The sequence below is a fragment of the Leucopleurus acutus genome, assembly GCF_964270905.1.
Source record: "Leucopleurus acutus genome assembly, chromosome: 2".
NCBI classification, from domain to species: Eukaryota; Metazoa; Chordata; class Mammalia; order Artiodactyla; family Delphinidae; genus Leucopleurus; species Leucopleurus acutus.
In genome coordinates this window covers 126054242-126082129 of record NC_139143.1, presented here as the reverse complement: position 1 = coordinate 126082129, position 27888 = coordinate 126054242, and the positions used below count along the sequence as shown (strand labels likewise).

Genomic DNA, 27888 nt, shown 5'->3' with positions numbered 1-27888 from the left:
TACCATCTGAACCACAAGGAGAATTCCTTTCCTCTAGGCTATCAGCAGCTTAGAGCCTAGGACCAAATCAGGCCAGGAGAGCTCCTCCAACCCTAATCCCACCCACTAAGTCTCAGATTGTCACAGTGTCGTCACAGAAATGTTCATCCAGAGAATGCCATTGGAGGAGAAGACAGGAAGTAGAGCCAGGAAGCCATAAATTGTGCCAGTGCTTAGAGGTGCCCAATGCAAGCCTTCTGAAAATTAAGTCCAGCCGATCTCACTAGCTGCACTAGAAAGAAGCAAGTTCAAAAAAAAAAAAAAAAAGATGAGCAACAAAGAGAAAGAGAAATGGAGATTACTTCTCAACCTCTTGGAAGTAAAAGAGAGGATCTTAAGTGAGAGAAACCATGCCCCTACCTAAGACTGTAGCTCAGTGAAAAGTCTTGCTCTGACCAATTTTGGCCGCACCTTTCTCCTCAAAAGTGAAGAGAAGAGGATGAGGAAGAATGGAAGAAGAGTCTTGAACTTGCTTTCCTTAGAGATTCACATTATCCTACTTCTTGTCCTTTTCTGTAAACCCAAGGGTCTTAATGTAATAGCTTAAGTCGTGGAGTTTATAACCAAGTTGTGTGCTGCAGAGCCCATGCATGTTAATTGGGAAAAGAGAGCAGACCAAGAAAACAGATGACAGAACTTCATGTTTGCCAGGGTCCCAGTTCATCTGTTCCTGTGTCTAGAATTTACTACTTGTACATGTCAAACTTAATTTGGAGAGATTCCCAATCAAGACATTAATTGCTTCCCCTATCCTGGAAAAAAAAAATTGCCTACCTGTTTAGATGGTCTCCTCTCTAGGAGGATGATGTCTAAAAGATTCTCAAACGTCATGCAAAATTTGGGTGTTGCATTCCTCTTAGGCCCACATGCTGGCTCTTCTCTATGAATTTCTGGTCTTTTGGAAAGACCACTCTTTCCTCCCCTTCTTTCTCTAGTTAATCCTTTCTTATCTTCAGATTTCAGCTCAATTGTCAGTTCCTCATAGGAGCCTTCCATGATCTCCATGATAAGTTTGGATCTCCCTATTATAATATTCTCATAGTAAGAGCTACTTACCACAGTTATAGATTTATATTTATCTGTGCGATTCTTTGATTAAAATTTGTCTCCTCCAACTGGCCATAAGCTCAGCCAGGGAAAGGACATACCTGATTTGTGGTCATTGTTAGTCTTTGGTGTATAGAATAGAATCTAGCACATAGTAGGTACACAGGTTTTGAGTGTGCTGTTTGATGAATTATCACAAACTTGCTCCAACCGTTATACATTCTTGCTAACATTTGATATTGTTGGTCTTCTTTCTTAATTTTAGCCATTCTGGTGGGTACGTATTTCAATTTGCATTCCCTGGATTATTAATGATGTTGGCACCTTTTCAATTCATTAGTCATTTGGATATCCTCTTTTATAAAAATACCTGATCAAGTTTCTTGCCCATTTTTCTATTGTTTTCTCCTTCTCTTATTGATTTGTAAGATTACTTTTCATGTTTTCAAAACAAGCCTTTTGTTGATTATATGTGTTGCAAATATCTTCTTCCACTATGCAACTGACATTTTCATTCTCTTACTAGTCTATTTTAATAAATATATTAGTGTTTTTTAATTTTAAAGCCATCCAATTTATCAAACTTTTCTGTTATGGTTAGGGTGTTTTAGGCCCTATTTAAGAAATCCTTGTCTTCCCTAAGGTCTAGAAGCTATTTTCTTATATGTCACCTTCTCAAATCTTTATCATTTTACTTTTCACATTTAGATCTGAAAATCCATTTGGAATGAATCTTTGAATATCCTATAACGTAGGGAGTCAAGAGTCATTGTTTTCCATATGAACATCCAATTGACCCAGTACCATGTATTGAAAAGACTGTGCTTTCCTCACTTTTGTTGTAAATCATATATTTGGGCAGTGGATCTGATTCTGAGTTCTCTCTCTGTTCCAGTGGTTTACTGGTCTTCCTTAAAACCAATACCACAGTGTCTTAATTACTGTAGATTTGTAATAAGTCACACTATCTGGCAGTAAGTTCTATCACTTTATTCTTTTTTTTCAAGATTGTCTTGAAGATTGCCTTGGCTATTCTTGGCCGTCTGAATTTCCAAATAAATTTCAGAGTCAATTTTTCAATTCCCATACACACATACACAAAGAAAAACCCTGCTTGAATTTAAAGATTACATTAAATCTATAGATCAGTTTGGGAAGAATGACATTATGATATTGTGTTCCATTCATGAATATGGCATATACCTCATTTTATTTAAATCTTTAATTTCTGCCAAGCTCTGTGTAGTATTCTTGTACCGTACCATTTTTCACTAGATTTTCCCCTAGGCAATTAAATGATTTTTTAATTATTTAACTAGCATTTTTATTTCATTTTAAATTGTTTGTTCTTAGTATATAGAAATAAAATTGATTTTTGTATACTGTCCTTCTAGGCAGAGACCATACTGAATATGCATATTTATTCTTATGGCTTTTAAATTCTTCTGGATTTTTTACACATACGATCATATTATCTCAAATGACTATTATATTTCTTTCCTTTCAATTCTGTGGGGTTTTTTTTTCATGTCTTAATTTACTGTCTAAAATCTCCATTACAGTGTTGACTAGAAATAATGATAATGGGCATCTTTATCTCATCTCAGAGGGAAGATTTCAGCATTTCCCAGTTAAGTATGATGCCTGCTGTAACTTCTATGTATTTATTATTTATCAGATTAAGGACATTCTCTTGAATTCCTAGTTTGATAAGAGTATTTATCGTGAAGGGATGTTAAGTTTTACCAAGTGCTTTTTTCATATTTAAGATGATCACATGATTTTTTTTTTCTTTTTTATTCTGTTGGTTTGGTAAATAACAGTGCTTGATTTTTGAAAGGTAAACACATTTTTCATTCATGGAATAAACCTGAATTGGTCATGTTGTATATAATCCTTTTTATACATTGATGGATTCATTTGCTAATATTTTACTTAGAATATTTGCTTGCGTTCATGAGTGAGATTGACCTATAACTTTTCTTTCTTTCAATGTCCTTGTCAGACTTTGGATTCAAAGATTATGCAGACCTAATAAAATGAATTGGGAAGTATTTACTTCTTTATATTTAGTAGAAGGGTTTCTGTTAGATTGGTGTCTGATACAATTCACTAGTGAAGCCATCTGGATTCAGAGTTTTCTTTGTGCAAGAGTTTTGAACTGTGGATTTAATATCTTCCATAAATAAAGAGCCATTCTGGTTTTCTGGTTATTCTTTTTTTGGGGGGGGGGGAGAGTTGTGTTTTTCTAGAAATCTGTCCATTTCATATATATTTTCCAATTTGTTTTCATGAAGTGTTTCTTAATATCCTATTTTATCATCTTAATCGCTGTACGATGTTTAGGGGTACCTTCCTTTTTATTCTCAATATTTTGCCTTTTCTTTTCCTTGATTAGTTTCACCAGGGATTATCGATTTTATTAGTGTTTTCAAAGAATGAACCCTTAGCTATAATGTGTTTATTATGCATTTTAACTATGTATGTAATTTAATTTATGCTCTTATATTTTTCCTTTTTTAGTAGACCTAAAAGGTCTGATTTTTTCTTCTTCTTTTTTTTTTTAACCATTTTGAGATGGATGCTTAGATCACTAATTTCAACCTTTCTTTTTTCCCCTAATATATTCATTTAAGGCATTAAATGTCCCTGTAATTATGGATATAGCTACATCCCACAAGTTTTGGAATGTTATATATAATTTGATCATAATTTAATTAAAAATATTTTTATTTCCATTGTGATTTCTTTGACCCAGGAATTATATTGAAATGTATTGCTTAATTTCCAAACAGGGATTTTCTATTTATATTTTTATTATTTACGCAAAGTTTATTTCTGTTGTAGTCATTAAAGATAATCTGTGTGATCATTTGAAATTTGTTTAGATTTCCTTTATGGCTCAGAATATGGTCAACTTTCTTAAATTTTCTGTCCGTATTTTAAAATTTTTGTGTTCAACTTGATGGTTATAGTTTATAAATATATATCAATTTGTTAATTGTATTAAACTCTTCTATAACCTTACTGATTTTTTTCCATATTGATTTTTTTGCCACTTGTTCTATCAGTTATTTGGAAAGATTTATGAAAATCTCCCACTCTGACTGTGGATTTGTAACTTTCTACTTTTAGTTCTGTCCAAGTTCAGTATACTTTGAGCATATATTATTGGGTAATGCAAATTAAGAGTTATTATGTCTTCCTGGATAATTAAATCTTTTATCATAACGAAATGACACTCTTTACCTGTAGTAATATTTCTCTCCCTAAAGTCAACTACTTGTCTGATTTTTTTTCACCTTTATTGAGGTATAATTGGCAAATAAAAATTGCATATGTTTAAGGCATACAATTTGACCTTTTGGTATATATATACATTGTGAAGTAGTCACCACAATCCAGCTCACTAACATAGCCACACTTCACACAGTTACAACTTTCTTCTTTTTAAAAAAAATTTTTTTTGTGATGAGAACATTTGAGATCTACCCTCTAAGCAAAGTTCAAGTACACAATACAGTACTATTAACTATCTGTGGTCACATTGCTGTACATTAGATCTCCAGAACTTATTCATCTTGCATAACTGATACCTTGCACCCTTTGACCAACATCTCCCCATCTCCCCTCCACCCAGCGGCTGACAACAACCATTCTACTCTCTGCTTTTGTGGGTTTGACTGCGTTAGACTCCACATAAAAGTGAGATCATGCAATATTTGTTTTTCTGTGTCTGGCTTATTACACTTAACATAATGTCTTCTAGGTTCATCCATGTTGTCACAAATGGCAGGTTTTCCTGCTTGTTTAAGGCTGAATATTTAGCCCTTTGTGTGTGTGTGTGTGTGTGTGTGTGTGTGTGTATATATATATATATATATATATATATATATAAAAAATACTAATTTTCTTTACCTATTGATTCATCAAGGGACTTTTAGGTTGTTTCCATATCTTGGCTATTGTAAATAATGCTGCAGTGATCAAGGGAGTGCAGATATCTCTTTGAGGTACTGATTTTATTTCCTTTGGATATATACCCAGAAGTGGGATTACTGAATTGAGGTAGTTCTATTTTTAATTTTTTTTGAGGAATCTCCATGCTGTTTTCCATCGTCGCTGAACCAATTGACATCCCCACCAACAGTGCACAAGGGTTCCCTTTTCCTCACATCCTCACCAACACTTATCTTTTGTCTTTTGATAATGGCCCTTCTAACAGGTGTGAGGTGATATCTCATCGTGTTGTTTTGTTGTTGTTGTTGTTTGTTTTGGGGGGTATCTTTTGCCGCACTGCACAGCTTGAGAGATCTTAGTTCCCCAACCAGGGATTGAACCTGGGCCCCAGCAGTGAAAACGCCAAGCCCTAACCGCTGGACTGCCAAGGAATTCCCCCGTTGTGGTTTTGATTTGCACTCCCCTGATGATTAGTGATTCTGAGCACACTTTTTTTGTACCTGTTGGCCATTTGTATGTCCTCTAATGAGAAATGTCTGTTCAAGTCCTTTGCTCTTTATTTTGTAGAAAATGGATTGTTAGGCATTCTATTAATTTAAAAAATGTATTGAGGAATAATTGTATTAATTACAATTATATTAGTTTCAGGTCTACAACCTAATGATTCCATATTTGTATATACTGCAAAATGATCACCAGAGTAAGTCTAGTTAATGTCCATCACCATACATAGTTATAAAAATTTTTCCTCATGATGAGAACTTTCAAGGCCCACTTTCCTAGTGTATACTTTCAATTGATATTTTGTTTCCTTTGCCCATTTTTTATTGGATTTGATATTTGTATGGTTTTACCAGCATTCTATTGGTTAATGTTTCCATGGTATGTTTTTCCCATCCCTTTACTTTTAGCATTTCTGTGTCTTTATATTTCAAGTGTACTGCTGTATCTAGCACCTCTGATGCCCTGCCTTATATTCTCTCAGCTCACCTTTCATTTGACCTTTGCTGCTGTGACCAGTTTTGTACCCCTGTAATGCTGCCCAGGACAGCAACTCACTGACTTCCTGCCCTGAGATATCCACATTGTGAAAGTGTGAAGGAGGCAGTGTGCCAAGGGGGTACTTTTGACCGGCAGGGGACAGGCTCTGATAAATAGAGGCTCCTCACACATGTCCCTTTAGAAGAGCCAGCAGCATGGCATCCCAGTCTCCATCACAGTGACTAACCCGACACTGCACCTTTGCACTGGTTTGACCCCTCCTCTGCATTCTCCCCAATCCCCACTCCTGCTTTCCTGCCTGTGGCTGCTTTGATGCTACAAGACCACATGGCCTGAAAAACCTAAAATGTTTGCTGTCTGACCCTTCACAAAAAAAGTTCGCTGATTCCTGTTCTACAGATTCTGACATGCATTGTTAACTTGTTCACGTCTCATAGCAATCAGGACTTTTACCACTTCCTAAGCAAGACCTTAGAAAGGTTGAACTTCATTTACCTGCCTCATGACTCATCTCTGTTTTAAGTACCACAAGATACTTTTAATATTTTTTATATGGTCAATCTTCATTTAGGTTCACCCACAGAGTTATCATTTCATTGCTCTTCATTCATTCCTCTGGGCCAGATTTCTATCTTGGATCATTTTTCTTCTACCAGAAGAATATTCTTTAATATTTCCATTAGAGTAGAATTTCTGATGAGCATTCTCTCAGTGTTTGTTTGTTTGAAAATATCTGTATTTACTTTTAGTTTTTGAAAGATATTTTGACTGGATATTGAAACCTAGATGGGCAGTTATTTTTTATTGGCACTTTAAAGATGTCATTTCATCATTTTCTGGCTTTCATTGTTTCTTTGGCAAATTTAGCTGTCTTGTTATTGCTCCTCTGAAGGTAATCTATCATTTCTTTTTTCTGGCTGCTTTAAAGATTTTTGTGTGTGTGTCTGTCTAGGCTTTCAGCAGTTTTACTATGATGTGCTTAGATCTGAGTTTTTTCTTCTTGGTTTTTATATTGCTTCTTGAATCTGGGACTTGATATTATTTATGAGTTTGGAAAATTCTTAGCTATTACATTTTCAAACACTGCTTCTTCATTTTCTCTCTTCTTCTTCTAGAATTTTCTAAGCATTGTCTCATATGCCTCTGTTGCTCTTTTCTGTACTTTTCCTACCCCTCTCTCCCCCTTGCTTCAGTCTGGATATTTTCTCCTGAACTTTTAGTTCACTAATTCTGTTTTCAATGCCTAATTGGATATTAACACATTTAGTATAATGAGGATATGGGATGATTCTAAATGGAATTTAGTCCTGTGAAGGCTGATTCACACAAACTCTGATGGTATAGCCCTTTAGAATTCCAACCAGGAACCTAAGTTGGGAGCAGCAGTAGTAGTTTCTAGAGCTCCTCCTCCATGGTAGACCCCATATTCCAGTTTTTGTCCCCTCAGCCCCATAGTCCATTAAGAGCTTTGCCCGGAAATTATCTCCATGTTAAATGATAGTGAAGTCCAGGTATCTATCCTTTTTCCCTTTTTGATCTAGTCTAGCCTCTGCAATAATGGTGTATATTCAATAAATGCTTAATGGGTGAAAGAAATGATTTCTTTTACATTTTCCCTATAGGCAGAATTAAGAAAGAAAATTTTAGCCCAGTATTAGAAAGAACTTCCCAGTTATTAGAGTTATCCAGTAATGAAAGGGGCTGCCTCAAAAGTAGTGAGGCATCACAAGAAATGCTCACAAAGAACATTCAAGTTTAAAGGTTCAAGTTTAAAAATCACTTGTCAAGAGATTGTAGAGATGATTACAGGTTTGGCATTAATTTGGGCTAGATAACCTGCAAGATTTTCTCATCTCTTATTTCAGTGATTCCAGTTTTTGTTCCAACTGTGATCTTCTCTCTTTGTGGGTTTTTTTTTTTTTTTTCATACTTTGCTTCTTGGTTTCTGACAGTGATCTGAACTATGGAGTGTAGACCTTTGAACATGTCTTCATAAAGAATATGACAGTCAAAAGCACTGACAGTTAAGAAGAGAGCTCACTAAAATAAGCTCACTCAGTAGTCTGATCCTGTGAATAATACCTCTTTGCTAATCAAAGATGGTCATAGGTTCTTTTTAACAGAGTAATCATTCAGATAAGGGACTTTGAGAAAATGGATAGAGGAAGATTGACTTGTGCATATAATGACAGGGAAAAAAAGATTGATTTAGTTGATCCAATGGCAGAAAAAATATCAGCAATTGGGAAGTTTACTTCCATGTAGACAAAAGTGGTATCTTGGTCTTTGTTCTCATTTTTTATTTACTCACTCATTCATTCAATCGGCAAATACATTTTGAGAACATAGGCTAAGAAAAGGTATGCCAAGGATCCACTTCGTTTGGTGATACTTTTCAATGTTTCATGAGTGAATTTCATGAAAACTTTCTAGGTGCTTCACATCTTCTGGGAAAGAATGGTGTCTACTTCTATTCTACATTTTTTGGGAAAAAACCATAAACAATTAAATTTTTTCTTTTAAAATTGAGCAATGTTGGAGAACGAGGGTCCTAATGAGTGGGCATATGCGGGGGTGACTAGGAATCAGGTGAGCATGCTTGTGGCTGAGATCACTGTTGAGCAGTCAGCCTTTTATCCCAGCTACCATGGAGGTCTCGCCTGTTCCACATTTTAATTTTTTGTGTCATTGGCTATATGCTGTTTAGTTTATACCAGGAAAAGACAGCAAGTTAATTACAATTATAAAATTAAATAGCTTTGCAGATTCACTTCAAAGTCATCTATATCAGACCTGAAGTTGCATTCATTGATCAAAAATCTTAGATATAAAAAATATGTTAAAAAATAAAAATAAATATCAAATAGGTAGGAATAATTTTTAAATGGGCAAGAACATTACATAGAAAACTACAGAGCTCTGCAATAAAAAGTATTGGGAGAAATTAAAGAAACAACAGCAACAACAAATATCTTAGATATTCTACTCGTTTCCTATAAACTTATAACTGCTTTTTTTTAAGTCTATTAATTAAAATAAACAAAATGCAGTTTTATTCAAAGTGTAAAGTCTTAAATTTCAAGCTAATTTCAAAAGCCAATTCTAAAAGAAAAAACATAGTGATGATTACATATTTAAGTCTCCCCATAACCTCATTGTGTTAAGTAGGGAGAAGCACATACATTGCAGTCTGAAACAAAACACAAAATGTATTAAAGTAAAGCATTTAATTTGTTTAAACGCAAAATGCAAGAATTTCTAAATGCAAGTTTTACCTGCATTCAACACTGAGCTAGTAGTTGAAGTTTTTTCCATATTTTAATATACAATATGACCAAACCAAGAACAATATAACGTCATTTTAATTTTTTTTTAATAAATTTATTTTTATTTATTTATTGCGGCAAGTGGCGGCTACTCTTTCTTGTGATACGAGGGCTTCTATTGTGGTAGCTTCTCTTGTTGAGGAGCATGGGCTCTAGGCGCGCGGCCTTCAGTAGTTGTGGTGCATGGGCTCAGCAGTTGTGGCGCACGGGCTTAGTTGCTCCACGGCATGTGGGATCTTCCCAGACCAGGGCTCAAACCCGTGTCTCCTGCATTGGCCGGCAGATTCTTAACCACTGCACCACCAGGGAAGCCCTGTCATTTTAATTTATTTGTCAAAAATTGTCTTCTCCCTTATATGCTATTCAAAGTAAATTTAAAAAGATGTCATTTGTTATGTTGGGTAAGACTGAATATTACCAAGGATTTTATTTAATTTGAATTTTGCATTATAATATTTGATAGTATAAAAGTTTTAACTTCAGATAATCTCTTTACCATATATCACACAAAAATTACAAAGTGATTTTATAAATTGTTAAGGGTTCTCAAAAGCTACTTAAAAGTGTTTTATGGGACATATTAAACTACTGAGATGGGAAGGGAAAAATAGTTGAGAAAACTGAAGTTCAGAGATATTGAACCTTTTGCCCAAGGACAAATGACTAATAGCAGATTCTAGATATAAAATCAGGATGATCTGATTCTAAAATTCATGCTCTTAATCACTTATGCAAGTATGTGCCTGTGCTTACACAGTGGCAGTGGGAACTGGGAGAAAGGGAATCTGAATAGTGTTTCAAGACCAAACTCCACAGTCCATGGTGATAGCTCTGAGAGATTGAAGTTTTGATAAGGGTTATGAATGATATTAAGATTTCTAGCTGAGAATTCAAAAAGATACAATGTTCATAGCAGCGTTATTTATAGTTGCCAAGGTAGGGAAGTAACCTAAATGTCCGTCAGCAGATGAATGGATGAAGATGTGGTGTATATGCCACTTGCAGCAACATGGATAGACTTGGAGGGCATTATGCTAAGTGAAATAAGTCAGACAGAGAAAGACAAATGCTATATGATATCACTTATATGCGGAATCTTAAAAATACAACAAACTAGGGAATAAAACAAAAAAGAAGCAGACTCACAGATACAGAGAACAAACTAGTGGTTACCGGGGGAAGGGGGGAGGGGCAATATAAGAGTAGGGAATTTTAAAAGGAGTTATTATGGGATTATATGAAATCACATTTGTGAAACTTTTGAAAATTGTAAAACACTATAGAATTTAAAGAATCTTTCATTCAGGGCTTCCTTGGTGGCACAGTGGTTAAGAATCCACCTGCCAATGCAGGGAACACAGGTTCGAGCCCTGGTCCGGGAAGATCCCACATGCCACAGAGCAACTAAGCCTGAGCACCACAAATACTAAGCCTGCTCTCTAGAGCCCACAAGCCACAACTACTGAAGCCCATGTGCCTAGATCCCGTGCTCCGCAACTGCAATGAGAAGCCTACGCATCAGAGCGAAGAGTAGCTCCGGTACCTACTCACCGCAACTAGAGAAAGCCTGCGCACAGCAACAAAGACCCAACGCAGCCAAAAATAAATAAATTAATTAATTTTTTTAAAAGAATAATCTTTCATTCCATTAAAAAAAAGTTTTAAAAAAGACTTCTAGTTGAGAGATTCAGGAAAGTAGTGTTGCTACCATAAAAATAAATAAACAAATACATATATAAGCAAGATGGGAATTTCATTCAGGTAAAAAGGTGCTGGAACTGATTTGGCCTTGCTGAGTCACACGTAATATTAAGACTTTCAGGGACTTCCCTGGCAGTCCAGTGGTTAAGGCTTCGCCTTCCAGTGCAGGGGGTGTGGGTTCAATCCCTGGTTGGGGAGCTAAGATCCCACATGCCTCACGGCCGAAAAACCAAAACATAAAAACAGAAGCGATATTGTAAAAAATTCAATAAAGACTTTAAAAATGATCCACATCAAAAAAACTTAAAAAAAAACAAGACTTTCAGGTAGAGCCGTCATATAAGCATTTGATCATATAGGATATAAGTGCTGTTGAAAGTTAGTGCTGAAAATGTACATTTGGAATCCATCAACAAAAGATAGGTGGTTGAAACCAGAACAGTGGAAGGGAGCTGAGAGAATAAGAACCTGGAGAGGGAAAAACAAAAGAAAACATTATCTAAGGCTCATAAACATCATTATTTGTGTTACATTTTTAAGGAAAAAAATTTGAGCAAAGAGAAAAAAAAAATACCGAACAAAAAGTTAAATGAGAACCAGGACAATATAGAATCATGACAACCAAGAGATAGTAAACATGGCTAAAATTTGTTGAGCACCTACCATTGATCAAGTTTGTGCTGATCTTGTTTAATCTTTATAATAACTCAGGCAGGAGGTTCATGTATCTCTTTTGACAGATGAAGATATGGAGGCTTAGTAAAGTTAAGCCATATGCCCATAGCTCAGCTGATAAATCCTAGGGCAAGAACAGTAATCCATGTTTCCCAGACTCCAGGGTCCATTTTCTAACCAGTGGTCTCAAGAGTGCACAAGGCAAACCACTGTAGTGTGGGAAGAAAATGTTAAAATTACGATTATCATATGTCATCCTTTAAAAATTGTATTTTTGTGTGTATTTTACAACATACATACTATTATACAATATATTACATACGTACATATGTATGTACGTATGTAATATATACAATATATTAGTATGGTAGTACATGGCTATCATACATTCATGCATAATTTATAATTTAATAGGTATATATTTATTGAGGTAGATGCTCAAATAATTTACTAATGTGAGGTTACAATAAAAAATTTTTGGAGATCATTTCTTTAAAGCGCTATGCAAAACTGCCTCTTTTTCTTGTCCCATTTTCAACAAGAAAATACATTCACTTTAAATGATCATGTTATCTTTTACATACATTACTAGTTCTAATTGAGTTAAATAAAAACTGTTTAGTTCATAGGTTCTTTTCATGTTATTCCTTGGTATTTTCAGAAATTTATGAAGGCCTTTGAGCCATTTGATTCTTTGTAATAGTGGAGGGAACACAGACCATAGACCAGACAGACCTGGGTTCAAGTATCACCTTTGACCTTACTGACCATGTGACCTCAGACAAGTACTTAATTTCTCAGAGCCTCAGTTTGCTCATCTTTAAAATGGAGATAATATTTACCTTGCAGATTGTTGTAAAGTTTAGCAACAGCATAAGGAAATAACTTAGCACTGGGCCTGGCATACAGTACATACTTTTAAAAGGGCAGCACATAGTAATAATAACAGCAGTACTTGTTTACTGTAGAGAATATCTGTAGCTCAATAGTCATTTCCCCTCTAAACAGGTCACATCTACCTTTGGCAGAGTTTGGCCTATATTGATCTTAACTTGCAAACTTATTTGAGAATAGGCAAAAAGTATTTTCCAGAAATTTGGAGGGCCACTGTACACGACTCTGTGAGTTGAAGTATACCATTTACATGGACTGTAATAGCAATAGCTCCTCCTGGCCTTGTGTGGAGCCGTAGCCCTGGAAATATGCTGGCAAAAACATAGAGGGTCAAAAATATGGCAGCCTCCACAGACCCAGAAGAGAGAAATGCCACTGCCCACACTCACATTGGTTGGTATGTTGAATGCCTGTCTACTTGTTTGATGCTCTCCACAGATCTGTACTCCTGACTTGGTGGTGTTCCTGGCCTGTACCAGTCAGAGGCTCAAAGAAAGATTACTGAGGCGCGCAGAGCAACAGGGGCGGCCTGATGACAATTTGAAAGCTACCCAAAGGAGACTAACGAACTTCAAGCAGAACGCTGCTCCATTGGTTAAATACTTCCAGGAAAAGGGGCTCATCATGACAGTAAGTCAGATATAATTTACATGTCTAGTACAAGAGTGATCTTTCAGATTTCTAATTATCCTATGTTCTTCTCATTTAGAAATACTTCTACCTTAAAAAAGTGACTTTTCTTGGGTGGAGATCCAATGAAAAATAATTGGTAATTTTGACCTGATTTGCCTTTATTAAGCCATGATGGTAAAAGCACTTTCACTTTAGTTTAATTGATTTTACAAAAAATGATAAATTTTAACCTTGGCTAGAATTCTGTGGCCCCCAAATTTTAAAGTATTTTTAAATAATTTTTTGATCATTCTAAGCAATATTGGCCCAGTTTCTCAACTCTTCTGTCTTTGAAAACCTAATAAAATTGATAGGCTTATAAACAGAATTGATACAGTGTTATATTAGACTTAAATTGTAAGTTAGACTTTATCATAGGTTACCACATAAAAAAATGAGATTTTGGTGGCCCAAAAAGTTATTAAGGGTTTGACTTGTCATAAAGAAGTGATATTGTCTCAAAATGGAAGGCATCGATCTTCCTGCTCCATCGATACAATGCAAATATTAACTTTGTTCATAAATAGTTTGTTTTGTGGTTAATGATACTGAATGTGCCAAAGAAGGATGAAGCTGAATCACTGGTTAGTACAGTTATTAGAATACAGGAAGCTGAAGGTGAAAACTTAGCTAAATTTATGGTCCCCACACATCAGAGATTCAATTATGGAATAGAGGAGACAGAGGATCGTTGGCCAGCTGAGGCATTTTGCAGAAGAAGACACTAAAACCAAAGCAGCTTGGGGTACTCCGTGGTGGTAGCAGACCTCGGCATAACCCTCCCTTCAGCCCTTAGCTCTTCTCACGAGACCAGAGATTCTTGTCTAGTGGGGCTACAAGCTGTGGAGAATCTGATGAAAGGGATACATGCCCATCCCAATAAAATGCACATAAGATGCTTTCCATAAATTTTAGGTAAATCTACTGAAGCCCATCCTCAGAGCTCCTATGACCTAACAATTTACTGTGTTAAAAATCTCTTCATTAGCCTAAAATGCCCTTAGATTGAAAGAGACAGTCAACGACATTTGAATAATAATCTCTTTGCAGTCTTTTTATCACTATAAAGAAATATTTATTAGAATTTGCCCTTTGAGTCAAAGTTGTCATGTCAGAGAATTATAAATCTGACATGAAAGTTGTCCACAATGCCAGAGTCCATTTATGGTCTAAAAGAGACGTTGAGTGACATGAAAGATTCAAGAAAATCAGAGTGGATGTTTCTCTGGCTCTTTTTTGTTGGGGTTGTTGCTTGTTTCTCCTGGAAATTAGCAATGCTGACTTCTGTGTCGTGTCATAAAAATAGAAATTTACCCTACAGACAAAAGCCCAACTGCAAACTGCAGAGCCAGAGTTTTAACTGATGTTTGCAAGGCTTAAAGGTATTACCAGAGTGTCTCTGATTACTCCCTGCTTGTCACGTTCATCATCACAAGCAGAAGATATTTCCCAAATGAATGCAGAGTGGGGACTGTTAATCTACTAATATTTTGCATGGAGGTGAAATGCCATTGCCTCTAATTGAGGGAGTCAATAACAATGCGGATGACAGCCTGTAACCTCCCTGCTAAACCCCGATGAGCTTTAAGATAAATGCCTCTAATTACTGGGAGAAGACTTGCAAAAGGTGACTTGAAAGGTGACTTTCAAAAGTCACCTTTTGAAAATCGAACACAAACACAGGCTAAGCTCTGGGAAATGTCACTGGAAATTTTAGTCTGACAAAAGAGTGAGTGCAGTGTCCTGAAGCACATGTCCTCCTTCAGAACCTGGATCATAGGTCGCTCTGGGAATTAAAATATACTTGGTGGCATTTCTGCTTTTAAAGATGCGTTAAATTATTAAAACGGTTATCCTGATTAATCAAAAACATATTAAGATTTTAATAAAAATCTGGGAGTTAATAGATTAAACCCAAATATTTCCTTTTCTCTGTAATTTTTTTTCTTTTGCTTCTACCTGCCCCTCCTAATTGATTCATTTATTCATTCAGTAAATATTTATTGAGAACCAATGGGTGCCAGACCCTCTGCTAGGTGCTAGGGGTGCAATGCTAAATAAACAAAAGGTAAGGATCTTTATTTTATTTCCTGACACACTTCAAACTCCTAGAACAGTGCCTCTCTGGTATACAGTACGTTGCCAGTAAATGAACAGAGCTTGCAGTCTATGGGGAAACAGACATTAAACAATGAGTTATCAAGTGTGATGACTGCTGTAAAGGAGAATGTACAGGGGGCCTCACACATATGTCGTGCACTACAGGAATGCCCCATAGTGAGTAGAACAGACTCTCTCCGCCCGCGAGTAGGATTCATCATTGATTTTGGTGTGAGGTTCTTAAAGACCACAGAGATCACATACCTCTCAGTCCAGGTGAGAAACTTTATCTTGGTGCTCCTCTTCCCTAGGGATTTAGAGTCTGAAACCCTTCACCTGGAATCTCAGCTCCACTGCCGTTTAATAAATTCATGGTGCTCTAGGACTCAGTCTCTATCTATAACTTGGAGATGATGTTACCGACCGCATAATGTTGTATGGGTGAAATGAGACAATGCATGTAGCCTGGCAGACGATGGCAACACAGAGGTCGTGGTTCGGATGCACCATGTAGCCACATTGCCTGGTCCAGATTCCTGCTGCATCACCTACCACCCGTGTGACCTCCTGAAGGTTACTTATCTTGTCTGTGACTCAGATGCCCGACCCATGCAGTGGGTATGATTATCGGTCCTACCTCAGTGTAATTGTGTGGAGTAAGTGGACATCAAGTGCTTAGAACGGTGCCAGGAATGTTGTAAGTGAAATATAAGTGATTGAAATTACTTTGTAATTTTCGTATTTCCTCCTTTTTCTTCCTTCCACCTCTAATGACCATTTTTGGAACCTACAATTACCACTAACAAATCCGTGCTCTTGGAGGGTACTCTGTTGCCTTTTCTCCCATAGATAAGTGCAAAATGAAGAATTTAGATTTTAAAAACTTTTCCCAGATTCTCTTTTTTTTCTTTAAAAGTGTTTGTTAATCAGTTAGAAAATTGTCCCAGTGTTTTCTTTGACTTCTTTATCACCCGTGTAATCAAGCTATATAATGGGTATGTGTCAATATGGTAGCTGAATTGTAACAGAGGTCAACCCATTTCTTTTTCTTTTTCACTTCAACATTAACTGTATTGGTTGGCAGATTTGACTGAAGAACAAATCCAGTTTGAAGACAAAACCTAATCAAAATGGCCAGGAAAACAGGCTGTTGCCTGAATACTGTATCTTATTGACATGGTTCCCATCACATGGACTGCTTCACTTTTATTCTTTTCTAATACTTGTCTGTATACAGTCACCCATGCAAGGATGAATTCTCATCATGTCTTTTACAGCTTTTTGCTCCTAATTAAAGATTAGGATGCTGTGACTTCCCAAAGTTTATCAGAAGTTTTTCTTTGAAGTTTGTTTTAGTATTCCTGGGACTAGGAAAGCTACTTATTTGGTCTTACTGAGTAAACTATGTCTCATGACATTTTGGAGCTCTTGGATTTCGTGAAACTGTATAAAAACCCCAATAATGTGTCTGCTTAGAGATAATTTTTTATCTTTATTTTATTTTATTTAGTTTTTGTTTTAGTCATCTTCACAAGGTGGAACACTTTTTAAAGAAATAGTGGGAATTCCCTGGTGGTCCAGTGGTTAATACTCTTGTGCTCTCGCTGTGGAGGGCCCTTGTTCGATCCCTGGTCAGGGAACTTAAAATTCCACAAGCCGTGCAGCATGGCCAAGAAAAAAAAAAAGAAATATTACTAGTTGAAACAGTTCAAGTCTTTACAAGCTTGATGAACTCTTTAAAAAATATATGCTGTTTTGTTTATATTTTTAAGAAAAGGGTCTTTTTAGATGCTTGAAAAATAATAGGGTAAGATGTAGTGTTTATGTTATTATTTTCCAGAATGTATGTGCCATTGGATATTCCACTCAGCTGAAACAACACTCAACTTACCAGGGAAATGGTTGCACACTCATGTGCATTGAACAAATGCTACCTAATGTGGATGACAATCAGTGAAGGTCCACATTTAGTTTTAGACTGTGAAGTAAGCTGATGGTCATTTTTCTTCTGGACTTTTTATAGGAGGAAGCAAGAGAAGCATAACTTAAAAATGAGAAGTAAGCTAGAGTCATAGGATGTATGAAGAGGCCGACTAACTAATACTCTGCTTAACTGACTGGATCTCTTCAGCCAGGAAATGTGAAAGATGTTAAGACAGGATTATTTCTTGTTCACCAACACCAATTTTCCTAGGGAAGCAGGTGAGGGACTAATTATAAACCATCTTAGCATATAACAAGGCCACATAGGCCAGTGATTCCCTAATTTCAGTAATTAATAGATCGGGAAAAAAATTTTAATGGGGCTAAGATGAAGTTGGTTTTTTTTTTAAGACTTTATTTTTTTAGAGCTGTTTTAGGCCCACAGCAAAACTGAAAGGAGGATACAGAGATTTCGTGTATTCTTCCTGCCCCTACACATGCATGGGCTCCCCCATTATCAACATCCTCCACCAGAGTGTTATATTTGTTACAGTTAATGGACCTATATTGACAGGTCATAATCTCTCAAAATTCATAGTTGACCTTAGGGTTCACACTTGGTGTGGTACATGCTATGCTTTTGGACAAATGTACAGTGACATGTACCCATCATTACAATATCATATAGAGTATTTTCACTGCCCTTAAACACCTCTGTGCTCTGCTTGTTCATCCCTCACCCATCCACATCCCCCAGCCTGGCTCCTGGCAACCACTGATCTTTTTACTGTCTTTATAGTTTTACCTTTTCCAAAATGTCATATAGTTGGAATCTATATAGCCTTTTCAGATTGGCTTCTTTCATTTTAGTTTCCTCCAATGGCTTGATAGCTCATTTTTTTGGAGCACTAAATAACATTCCATTGTCTGGATATACCACAGTTTATCTATTCACCTACTGAAGGGCATCTTGGTGGCTTCCAAGTTTTTGCAATTATGAATAAAGCTGCTGTAAATATCCATGTACAGATTTTTGTGCGGACATAAGTTTTCAGTTCATTTCGATAAATACCAAGGAGCATGTTTGCTGGTAAGAGTATGTGTACTTTTGATAGAAACTGCTGAACTGTCTTCCAAAGTGACTGTGCCGTTTCGCATTCTCAGCAGTAACACATTTGGGGTTGTCAGTGTTCCAGATTTTGTCCATCCTAGTAGGTCTGTAGTAGTATCTTGTTTTAATTTGCATTTCCCAAGTTGACTTTTTAAAAAATTTTACTAAATGTGGGCATTAGAAAGGAAAAAAAAGGTCTATTATTGCCATTGTTTGAAAGGGATATTTTTAGCACAAAAAAATTAGGAATAACATACCTCCAAATAAAGTCTCTAAACAAATCTGTTTGACTATAAGAAAAATTCGCAACATTTGCCTTATTTTTGTCATTTTGTTATCGTAACAAAATATCATATCATAAACTGGCATCAGTTCTGGGGAACCCCTGGCATAGAAAACACGTCCTTGTCAAAACCACACTATTAGTGATTCACTAGGCATTGTCCCTGAGCCCCCAGATAACCCCATTAGCACTACATTTGCTTAATCTGCCCCTATGACTTCCTTCAAATTTGAGAATGCGCCCATGGTGTATTTCAAATTTACCACTGAAACTATGTAATTCCCATCCCACCAGGCACTCCTAGCCAGAGAGAAAATAAACAGGAATAGTAAAAGTTAATTTAGACAGAACTGCTGAATAATTATTTCTTAATTAACTTCAGTTTTCATAGGCATCAACACTAAGATTTTAAGTACAAGTACACTTATTCCTAAACTCCTAGTGCACAGCCATTGGTTAATTATCGCCATCTCCACTAGCATCACTGCATGGGGTGGTAGGAAAGAAATCTGAACAGCACAAGCCCTCTGTAAATTCAGCAGCCCACATAAACAGAAGAAAGGCAATGAAAATACCCGATAACAGTTTACTCAGACAAACCCATACTCCTAAAATTACTAGGAGGAAAATTCTCTTATTGCATCCCAATGCTTGAGGTTGATAAATTTGTAATACGTAACATAATGAAGCTATATTTCCTTTATATAACATCACTGATTATATGCTGTTTAAGCATTCATTGTTACATAACCAAAAGCCCCCACTAATTCCTATTTGGTGGATTTAGTAACTAAGATAGAAAATAGTCAGGGAGAGGTTTTCAAAGGTTAATAAATAGGAAAGGCTATGGGGGTATTCTGTAAGATATTTGCTTGGGTGATGATGGTATATACGTGCACCCGGATATATGGCCCTCTGAATTGTTTTAAATTCAAAGTACTTTTTCATACAGATGAAATTATTTCCAAAACAGAACAGACTCACAGATGTAGAGAATGAACTTATGGTTACCGGGCGGGGGGGAGTGGGCGGGAGGGATAGACTGAAAGTTTGGGATTGACGTGCACACACTGCTATATTTAAAATAGATAACCATGCAACTTCCCTGGTGGTCCAGAGCATAAGACTCTGCGCTCCCAATGCAGGGGGCCCGGGTTCGATCCCTGGTCAGGAAACTAGATCCCACATGCATGCCACAACTGAAGATCCCACGTGCTGCAACTAAGACCTGGTGCAGCCTAAATAAGTAAATAAATAATGAAATAAATATTTTTAAAAAGACAAAGGAAAAAATATATTAAAAAAATAAAATAGATAACCAACAAGGACCTACTGTAAAAATAAATACATAAATAAATTTTTTAATTCAAAGTATTTTAAATCTAGTTGACAGTACTTTCTGGCATCAAACCTAACACTGATAGAGCCTCAATGTGAAGCACCCCAAAGAAACATGAGAAATACCCATTTGTGGCTTGACTTAAGAGCAACTTATAAGGAATCACACTGTCTGGGCAACAGGCATTTATCAAATCCTACTGTGTGCAAAGCTGGCAAGACAGCGCTGCCCTAGAAAAAGTACCATGGCCTACTTTAGGAGGGTACCATCTCTGTGGGTTAGTCAGTGGGACCCATTTAATTTACCTAGTGACACAGACCTTTGTATCCTGGCTTTAAAATTCCAGAACTAAATTGAAAAGTGAATCTGATTACTTTCATAACTGTCATTATTGTGGGCTCTAAAAACTAAAATATGATTATGATACCAGTTTCATTCTCGGATCTTTTATATATAGAAAGGAAAATAAAAGCACTGAGACATCACTATTTGCTCATAAAGTGGCAACCTACTTGTAGCAAAGTAACATCCGCATTCTGGGGCAAATTATGCTGGTTCCTAAACAGCATCAAAACAAAAGGGAGAACAAGCAGATACTGTATTTACAGCTAATTCTGTCGTTCTGTCTTAGTAACAAGCGAGCACTCTGACTCACAACTTTTCCATACCCAAAGCTCACTCAGTATCAGGCCTATCCATACTCCACTGTCAGAGAGCAAACTAAATGGCTCAGAGAATGCAGCTCCTTTCAAAGTGGGAAATTAATGCCAACCACATGGCGAACCTATCGTCGGTGCCTGATGAGAAGAGCTCTCACACCAACAAATGCAATATACTCATTGTGATGTTTCATACAGATGTTTACAGGAAAAATGAGGACGAACTTAAAGAATGAACATGGTTCCATCCCCAAAAGGATATAAGATATTTTTCTACTGATTTTATTTTTACAAATACCCATGAAATAGAGTCCAAAAAGCTCTACGCACTACTCTTTAATAAGCTGAAGTGTAAACTAGGGTCCTTACATGATAACCATGAAATAAGTAGTATGGATAAAATCAAGATAATATTCAAGTGAACACATGTTGAAAATTCACATTAAGAAAATCCCAATTCCAAGAACTATTATTGACAAATAATTATCTAAGAATACTTTAGTTTAAGGCCTGCCTTCTACAATAGCTTGTCTTTGTTTATAATTTTTTTTAAGTAAAATAAAGCAGATTAGTAGATAGTTGGTAGCTGAATGTCATGTCACACTAACAGCTTCTTGTAAACTCTTGTTTCAACTCTTCAGTTCCTGACAGGAAAATGTACACACACACACACACACACACACACACACACATTTTCAGCTGGTCACTTCTCCAGGAGAAGCTCTCTGATCAGAACAATAATTATGATAATAGTGTCAGCAAGGGCTTCCCTGGTGGCTCAGTGGTTAAGAATCCGCCTGCCAATGCAGGGGACACAGGTTCGAGCCCTGGTCCAGGAAGATCCCACATGCCGTGGAGCAACTAAGCCCACGAGCCACAACTACTGAGCCCACGTGCCACATCTACTGAAGCCCATGCTCCTAGAGCCCATGCTCCGCAACGAGAGAGACCACCCCAATAAGCCCACGCACCGCAACAAAGAGTAGGCCCTGCTCGGCACAACTAGAGAAAGCCCGTGCACAGCAGTGAAGACCCAACACAGCCAAAAGTAAATAGATTGATTAAATTAAAAAAAAAAATCGTGTCAGTGAACATTCCACACTTCCAGAATTAGATCTTAATTTATTTTAATATTTTATACTGAGACTTATCAGAAACATGAGTAAGAAAATAATATTTTTTGTAAAGTTCTTGGACTAAGTTCTTTCTGTTTCAGATGAAACTAATTGGAATTGATCGATATTTTTAAATAGAGACACTATAGCTAAATTAAGTGACCAAAAATAAAAATGAAGACAAAAGAAAAGAAAAAGAACAAGCATTTAAGACTTACCAGTGAGGAAAATACAAGAATATATTATGAATAGATGGTGTCAAAAAACAATAGCTAACAATTTATAAGTGCTTAATATGTGCTTGGTACTATTCAAAATGCTTCACATGTGGTAGGTCCTTAATCCTCACCAGATCTCCATGAGTCTGATATTATTATCATCTCCATTTTGTAAATGAGAAAGCTGAAGCACACCAAAGTGTAGCTGGCCCAGGATCCCATAAGAGCAGTAGAGCCTTGGCCCAGATGCAGAGCGCTGACCCCAGAGGCAGCACCTGTGATTGCTATGTTGTCCCTTCATTGAAACAGGGCACTTATGCACTCTGGATCTTGAAGAGAAAGCCCATTACTGCTTTCTCCAGGCATTTATCATTTGATAAGCACCTCTATTCGGCTGTAATCACTTCATTTATGTTTCTTTGGAAAGAATAAATGAGAAAATTCATTCTGTTGCTGCATTACACTGAGAGGTTTTTCAAAAAGTAATTTTACTAGATAACAGATGTAAAATAATTAAGATAATTGATTAATCTGAGCACACATTACAGGAAGAAAATTTTACTGGGAATGGCCAGTTATTGGGCCTTGTATTTTTTTTTTTTTTTGGCGGTACGCGGGCCTCTCACTGCTGTGGCCCCTCCCTTCGCGGAGCACGCGCGGACTCCGGACGCGCAGGCTCAGCGGCCATGGCTCACGGGCCCAGCCGCTCCGCAGCATGTGGGATCTTCCCGGACCGGGGCATGAACCCATGTCCCCTGCACTGGCAGGCGGACTCTCAACCACTGCGCCACCAGGGAAGCCCGGGCCTTGTATATTTTTTTATCTACACTACCCATCATTTCTGATCTTGCTCAGTTCTACAAATCAAATGTAAAACCATGGCTGCAGTTCTGCTTCAGGCAAAACCCTATCCTTATCTACTTGGAGTTTTATAATTCATCTTCCCCATTATGACAGTCCTTTTATAGTCATCTATTCAAACAGTTTTATTGAGGGCCTATCGCCTGTCAAACAAAGGGACCACATCAGGCACTGTAGAGAATAGAAAGATGATATGGAGGTAGATCTGCCTTCAAGGAGTTTGTGTGCAGGCAATAACGTAAACATAAATAACTTGAATATAGTACAGGAGGGGGTAAGTGTCACACACAGAGGTGTAATAGGCCAGGAAGAGTCAGGGTCAGGGAAGTGACTTACTCCTGGAAAGATTAAGAAAGGCTTTCCTAGAAACATTGGCACTTGTGGGTTGGGGAAGAGAACCCAGAAATGGAAAGGAAGGAAATTATAAGCAGACATGAACAGACACAAGGTGGGGAGGGTATATGACGAAGTAGTGAGAATTAGAAAGGTAGGGGGGACAGATGTGCTGAGATCAAAATGAGGAAGGCCCTGAAGTGCTCAGCTAAGGAGGAAGGGTTATTCTATGGGCAGGGGTGAGCTTTAAAGGCTCTGAGCAAGGGAATGACACAACTGGAAATATAAGCTCGTAGCTGTGTGTAAAACATTGAATGGTGAAAACATCTGGAAGGGATTTGATAAGGACCTAAGCTGGGATGGTGACTATGGGTGCCACAGGGTTTTACTTCTCCATGGGGCAGAACCTACAACTGTCTGGAACCAACCGCAAATGTGGGAGTAACCAAAAAAGTGCTTGAGGAAGAATAGCACGCATAAATCACCTGCATATGAGATGTAACATACATTTTACCAATTTAATTATTTTGATTTCTTATTTGGACAGCATTCATGCCAAAGTTGAAAGAAAAGAGGATGAGAAAAGAAAACTAATGTACTAAGGATTGTGATTAGCTAAAGCATTGTAAAGTGACATGAAAATCCAAGCAAAGAGACAGCAGAGTCCATTGAATTTCCAATTATTCTTTCCACAAATAGTTGTTTCAAAATAACTCATTGAGTAAATAAATTAAGTAAATACTTATAGATATATTTGGAACCATTTATTTTCATGGCAGAGAGCCCTATACATTTTACAGATATGAGGACATAGTTCCATTAAACCTCTGCACAGTAGTCAGTTATAATCAAAAATATAAGGTTTTTACCTGTTAACGATATATTTGATTACAAGTGACAGAATAGCTGAATAGCTACGGCTTAAACAAACAGGTTTATTTGACTTGTGTAAAAATAAGTACAGAGATGGATGATCTAAGGCTGGTACAGTGACTTAATGGTGTCATCAAGGAACCATGCTCCTTCTATCCTTCTGTTCCACCGTCTTTGACGTGTTTCTTCATTGTAGCAAAATGGCTGCTGCTGCTCTAGTCATCAAATCCAGAATTCCAAATAGGACAAAGAGGTTAGGGCAAAAGGCTGGGTAACCATATCTATTACCCTTTGCCAAGAAAGCGAGAGCTTTCCCATAAATCCCCTCTCTCTCCCTCATTGACTCACACTTAGGTCTCATCAGTCAGAACTGGGTCACAGGTTTCCCCCTGCCTTCAAGGGAGGCTGGGAAATGAATTATTTATCTTCCCAGCCTCTGATGTAGAGGAAAGCAAAGGAAAAGTGTTAGGACAAATGTTAAATAAACCAACCTGCGATAACCACTACAAGGTTTAAAAAAAATTCCATTTTCTTGGTTTAAAAAGATATTGGGAAATACATTTGCTACGAATTCTGTCCAAAATAGTTTGAGTAGAAAGTGTCTGTGCTTCGTGATAGCTACATTTCAGTAAGTGCTTTTAATATTCCAGGACCTTTATCCACTTTATACCCAAGTCTCACAATCGTCCTTAAAGTTTAATGAAAGGAACAGGTTCAGAGATGTTCAGGAACATACCATAAATGCCAGAGCCAGTAAATGAGGGTGCTGAGGTTTGAAATAGGTTCTGTCTCACAGAGTCCACTCAGTTAATAAGAAGGAATTGAGCCAGACTTGCAGCCATGAAAAGAGTTAGCCTCCCTCTCAAAACAGTCAGGAAAGGGACTTCCCTGGTGGCGCAGTGGTTGAGAGTCCGCCTGCCGATGCAGGGGACATGAGTTCGTGCCCCGGTCCGGGAAGATCCCACATGCCGCGGAGCTGGGCCCGTGAGCCATGGCCGCTGAGCCTGCGCATCCGGAGCCTGTGCTCCGCAACGGGAGAGGCCACAACAGTGAGAGGCCCGCGTACTGCAAAAAAAAAAAAAAAAAAAAACAGTCAGGAAAGATATTGGTAAAGCCCATAGTAATGGGAATGACAAGATGTTATTGACTGAGAAATCTAATTCTAGGAGAAATGGAGAAGGACTAACATACTAGATCAAATGCTATGCCAGCTCTTTACCTCTTTTAATCTTTACCACTTTTAATCACTCAACCCTGTTAGGTAGGTATTAAAATTATTTAGTGCCTTGGATGTGCCAGGTGTTACAGCTAACTTAGCTGATTTCGGGTAAAGACAAGAGCTTTGCTATCCTTTCTCAGATAAATCCTAAACTGTACAACCTGACTCTTGCCTCACCCACTTTGTGTCTCACTCTGACATTACTCTTCCGTCTCTGGTCTGCCCTGCCTCACCCTTCAGACTCAGCACGTGCTGTTGTCTCATCTGCTGTGACTGGCTCCCCTCTCGTCCTGCCTCTCACCTAGCCAGCCTCTGGAAGCCTCAGTCCCAAGGGTGGTGACCTAGCAGGTGAGGCATAGACAGATATGCAGACATGCCCCTGCTCTGAAGGAGCTCAGGTGGAAAGGGGGAGAGAGGGATAAACGAGTGGCCTCAAAGCATCTGACCATTATGATGATAGAAGGATGCACAAAGGGCTGCAAGGTGGAGCAATTGCCTCTGCCTTCTCCATGGTAACTCCCGTGGGACAGAATGAAGTCCGAACACTCTGGACAGTCTATGGAACTTACTCCACGCATTCAAGGAAGTAATCAGACATTTGAAATTACTGAGTGAGGGGTCCTGGTCATTACCAAGTTCAGGATTGGAAACAGAAAGAGGTGGACAGAAAAGACTGAATCAAAGGCTGAACAGCCAGGGAAGGAGTGAGGAAATAAAAGAAATTTTGTATTAACCATTCTAATTTCTTGTTGATTGCCCCTTCCCTAATTTAGGAATTTAATTGCACACAGTATCAAATAAACTTAAAAATCTACTCATTCATCAATTTCTTTTTAAGCAATTGTTTTGAGATTTCTAGTTAATTGGGGGTACTCAAATATTAATGAAGCCATTGATTTCTGGCCTTCAGATCTTCTATATGAAGTAGCAAAACAACCCTGAATTTAAAAGGACGTCTGTAGAAAAGAAACCTGGGTGTGCATAAGTTGTAGCTGTTCTCTTCAGTAACCAGCTTAGCAGGGACTGTGCAGCCAGAGCAGTACCAGATACACAGAGTGCTTTAAAATATCAGTATTTGTTGAATTAATGCATTAAGTTATGAGTTGCATTGAATGAGTTAGTTCTAATAAGTTTAGTGGTAACAAGACCTTGTTTAGACTTCATTCATTTGGATTGGATAAGTAGCTTTTCAGTAGTGTTTTAAATTCAAGCTTTCAAAAATTCATGCTTTCCCCTATGGTCTGGTCTCTAACCGTTGCCAATTCACAGGTTACTTGAAGGTGTCAGCAACCTTGAGAGACTTCTCAGAAAATACTAAGTATTGCTTCAAACAATTTCTACAATTGCTGTCAAATTCAGGATCAAGGAAGAAAAAAAGAAACAATGGATTTTTTTAAAAGAATCTTGTTTCTTTTTTTAAATATTTATTTACTTATTTTATTATCCATTTATTTATTTTGGCTGAGCTGGGTCTTAATTGCAGCATGAGGGATTTTTAGTTGTGGCATGGGGACTTCTTAGTTGCTTCTTTTTTTTTTTAATTTATTTATTTTAAAAAACTTAATTGGAGTATAGTTGCTTCACAATATTGTTAGTTTCTACTGTACAGCAGAGTGAATCAGCAATATGTATACATATATCTCCTCGTTTTTGGATTTCCTTCCCATTTAGGTCACCCAGAGCATTGAGTAGAGTTCCCAGTGCTATACAGTAGGTTCTCATTGGTTAATTATTTTATACATCGTATCAATAGTGTATGTATGTCAATCCCAATCTCCCAATTTAGTTGCTTCTTAGTTGCGGCATGCCGGCTCTTAATTGCAGCATGCATGCGGGATCTAGTTCCCCGACCAGGGATCAAACCTGGGCCCCCTGCATTGGGAGCACAGAGTCTTATGCACTGGACCACCAGGGAAGTCCCAAGAATCTTGTTTCTTACCTGAAAATTAAGTTTGAAAATATTGAGATTGTTATGCAATGGGAAATGTGATTTTTCTTCTATCCTGAAACTTCTGCTTAAAAATGTGAATACAGACATGGCCATCATTTGATACATACTTGATAATGTTTATTTTTAGTTTTTCTACCACGGCTTTAGAGTTCAAATGTTCTTGATAAATTCATTCTGACAGAAGTCCCAAAAGATTATATGATCCCTTACAACTGAATTCAGTAGTAATTTCCAACTAAACCCTCTCTCTCTCAGAAGATCTTAAAGCCTCGGGTGCAATCCTCTTGGCTCTATTAGCAGTGTTGGATGACTGCAGCTTCTGATTGCATTTTCATTTCATCAATTCCATCTGAATTTCTAAAACACTGAAATTTGTTATTAACAATACCAACTAATTAATTTCCTAAAATTGTATGGGTAGACAATTCCATAATGGCACTGCTCTACTCCATGTTCTGTGAAATGACATCTCTGCTTTAAAACTGGAAGAGAAGAGAAAAAACATAGGAAACTTCAGTTGGCTCAAATTATTTTCTCCTACTTGTAGTTGCTCACACACTGCATTCTCTTGAGCTGGGGGCTGTTGC

General features: G+C 37.3%; 1 protein-coding gene across 6 annotated transcripts in view; it reads left to right on the top strand.

Moving 5' to 3' along the window:
• The window catches only part of AK5 (adenylate kinase 5), a gene marked incomplete at both ends in the record, with an annotated part of 236929 nt that overhangs the window by 35762 nt on the left and 173279 nt on the right, over window positions 1-27888 (top strand). For all 6 annotated transcript variants that reach the window (XM_082863294.1, XM_082863292.1, XM_082863293.1 and 3 more), the window contains one exon: window positions 13083-13274. In XM_082863294.1, coding sequence (XP_082719420.1) covers window positions 13083-13274 — 192 coding nt within the window. The remainder of the gene's footprint in view (window positions 1-13082; window positions 13275-27888) is intronic.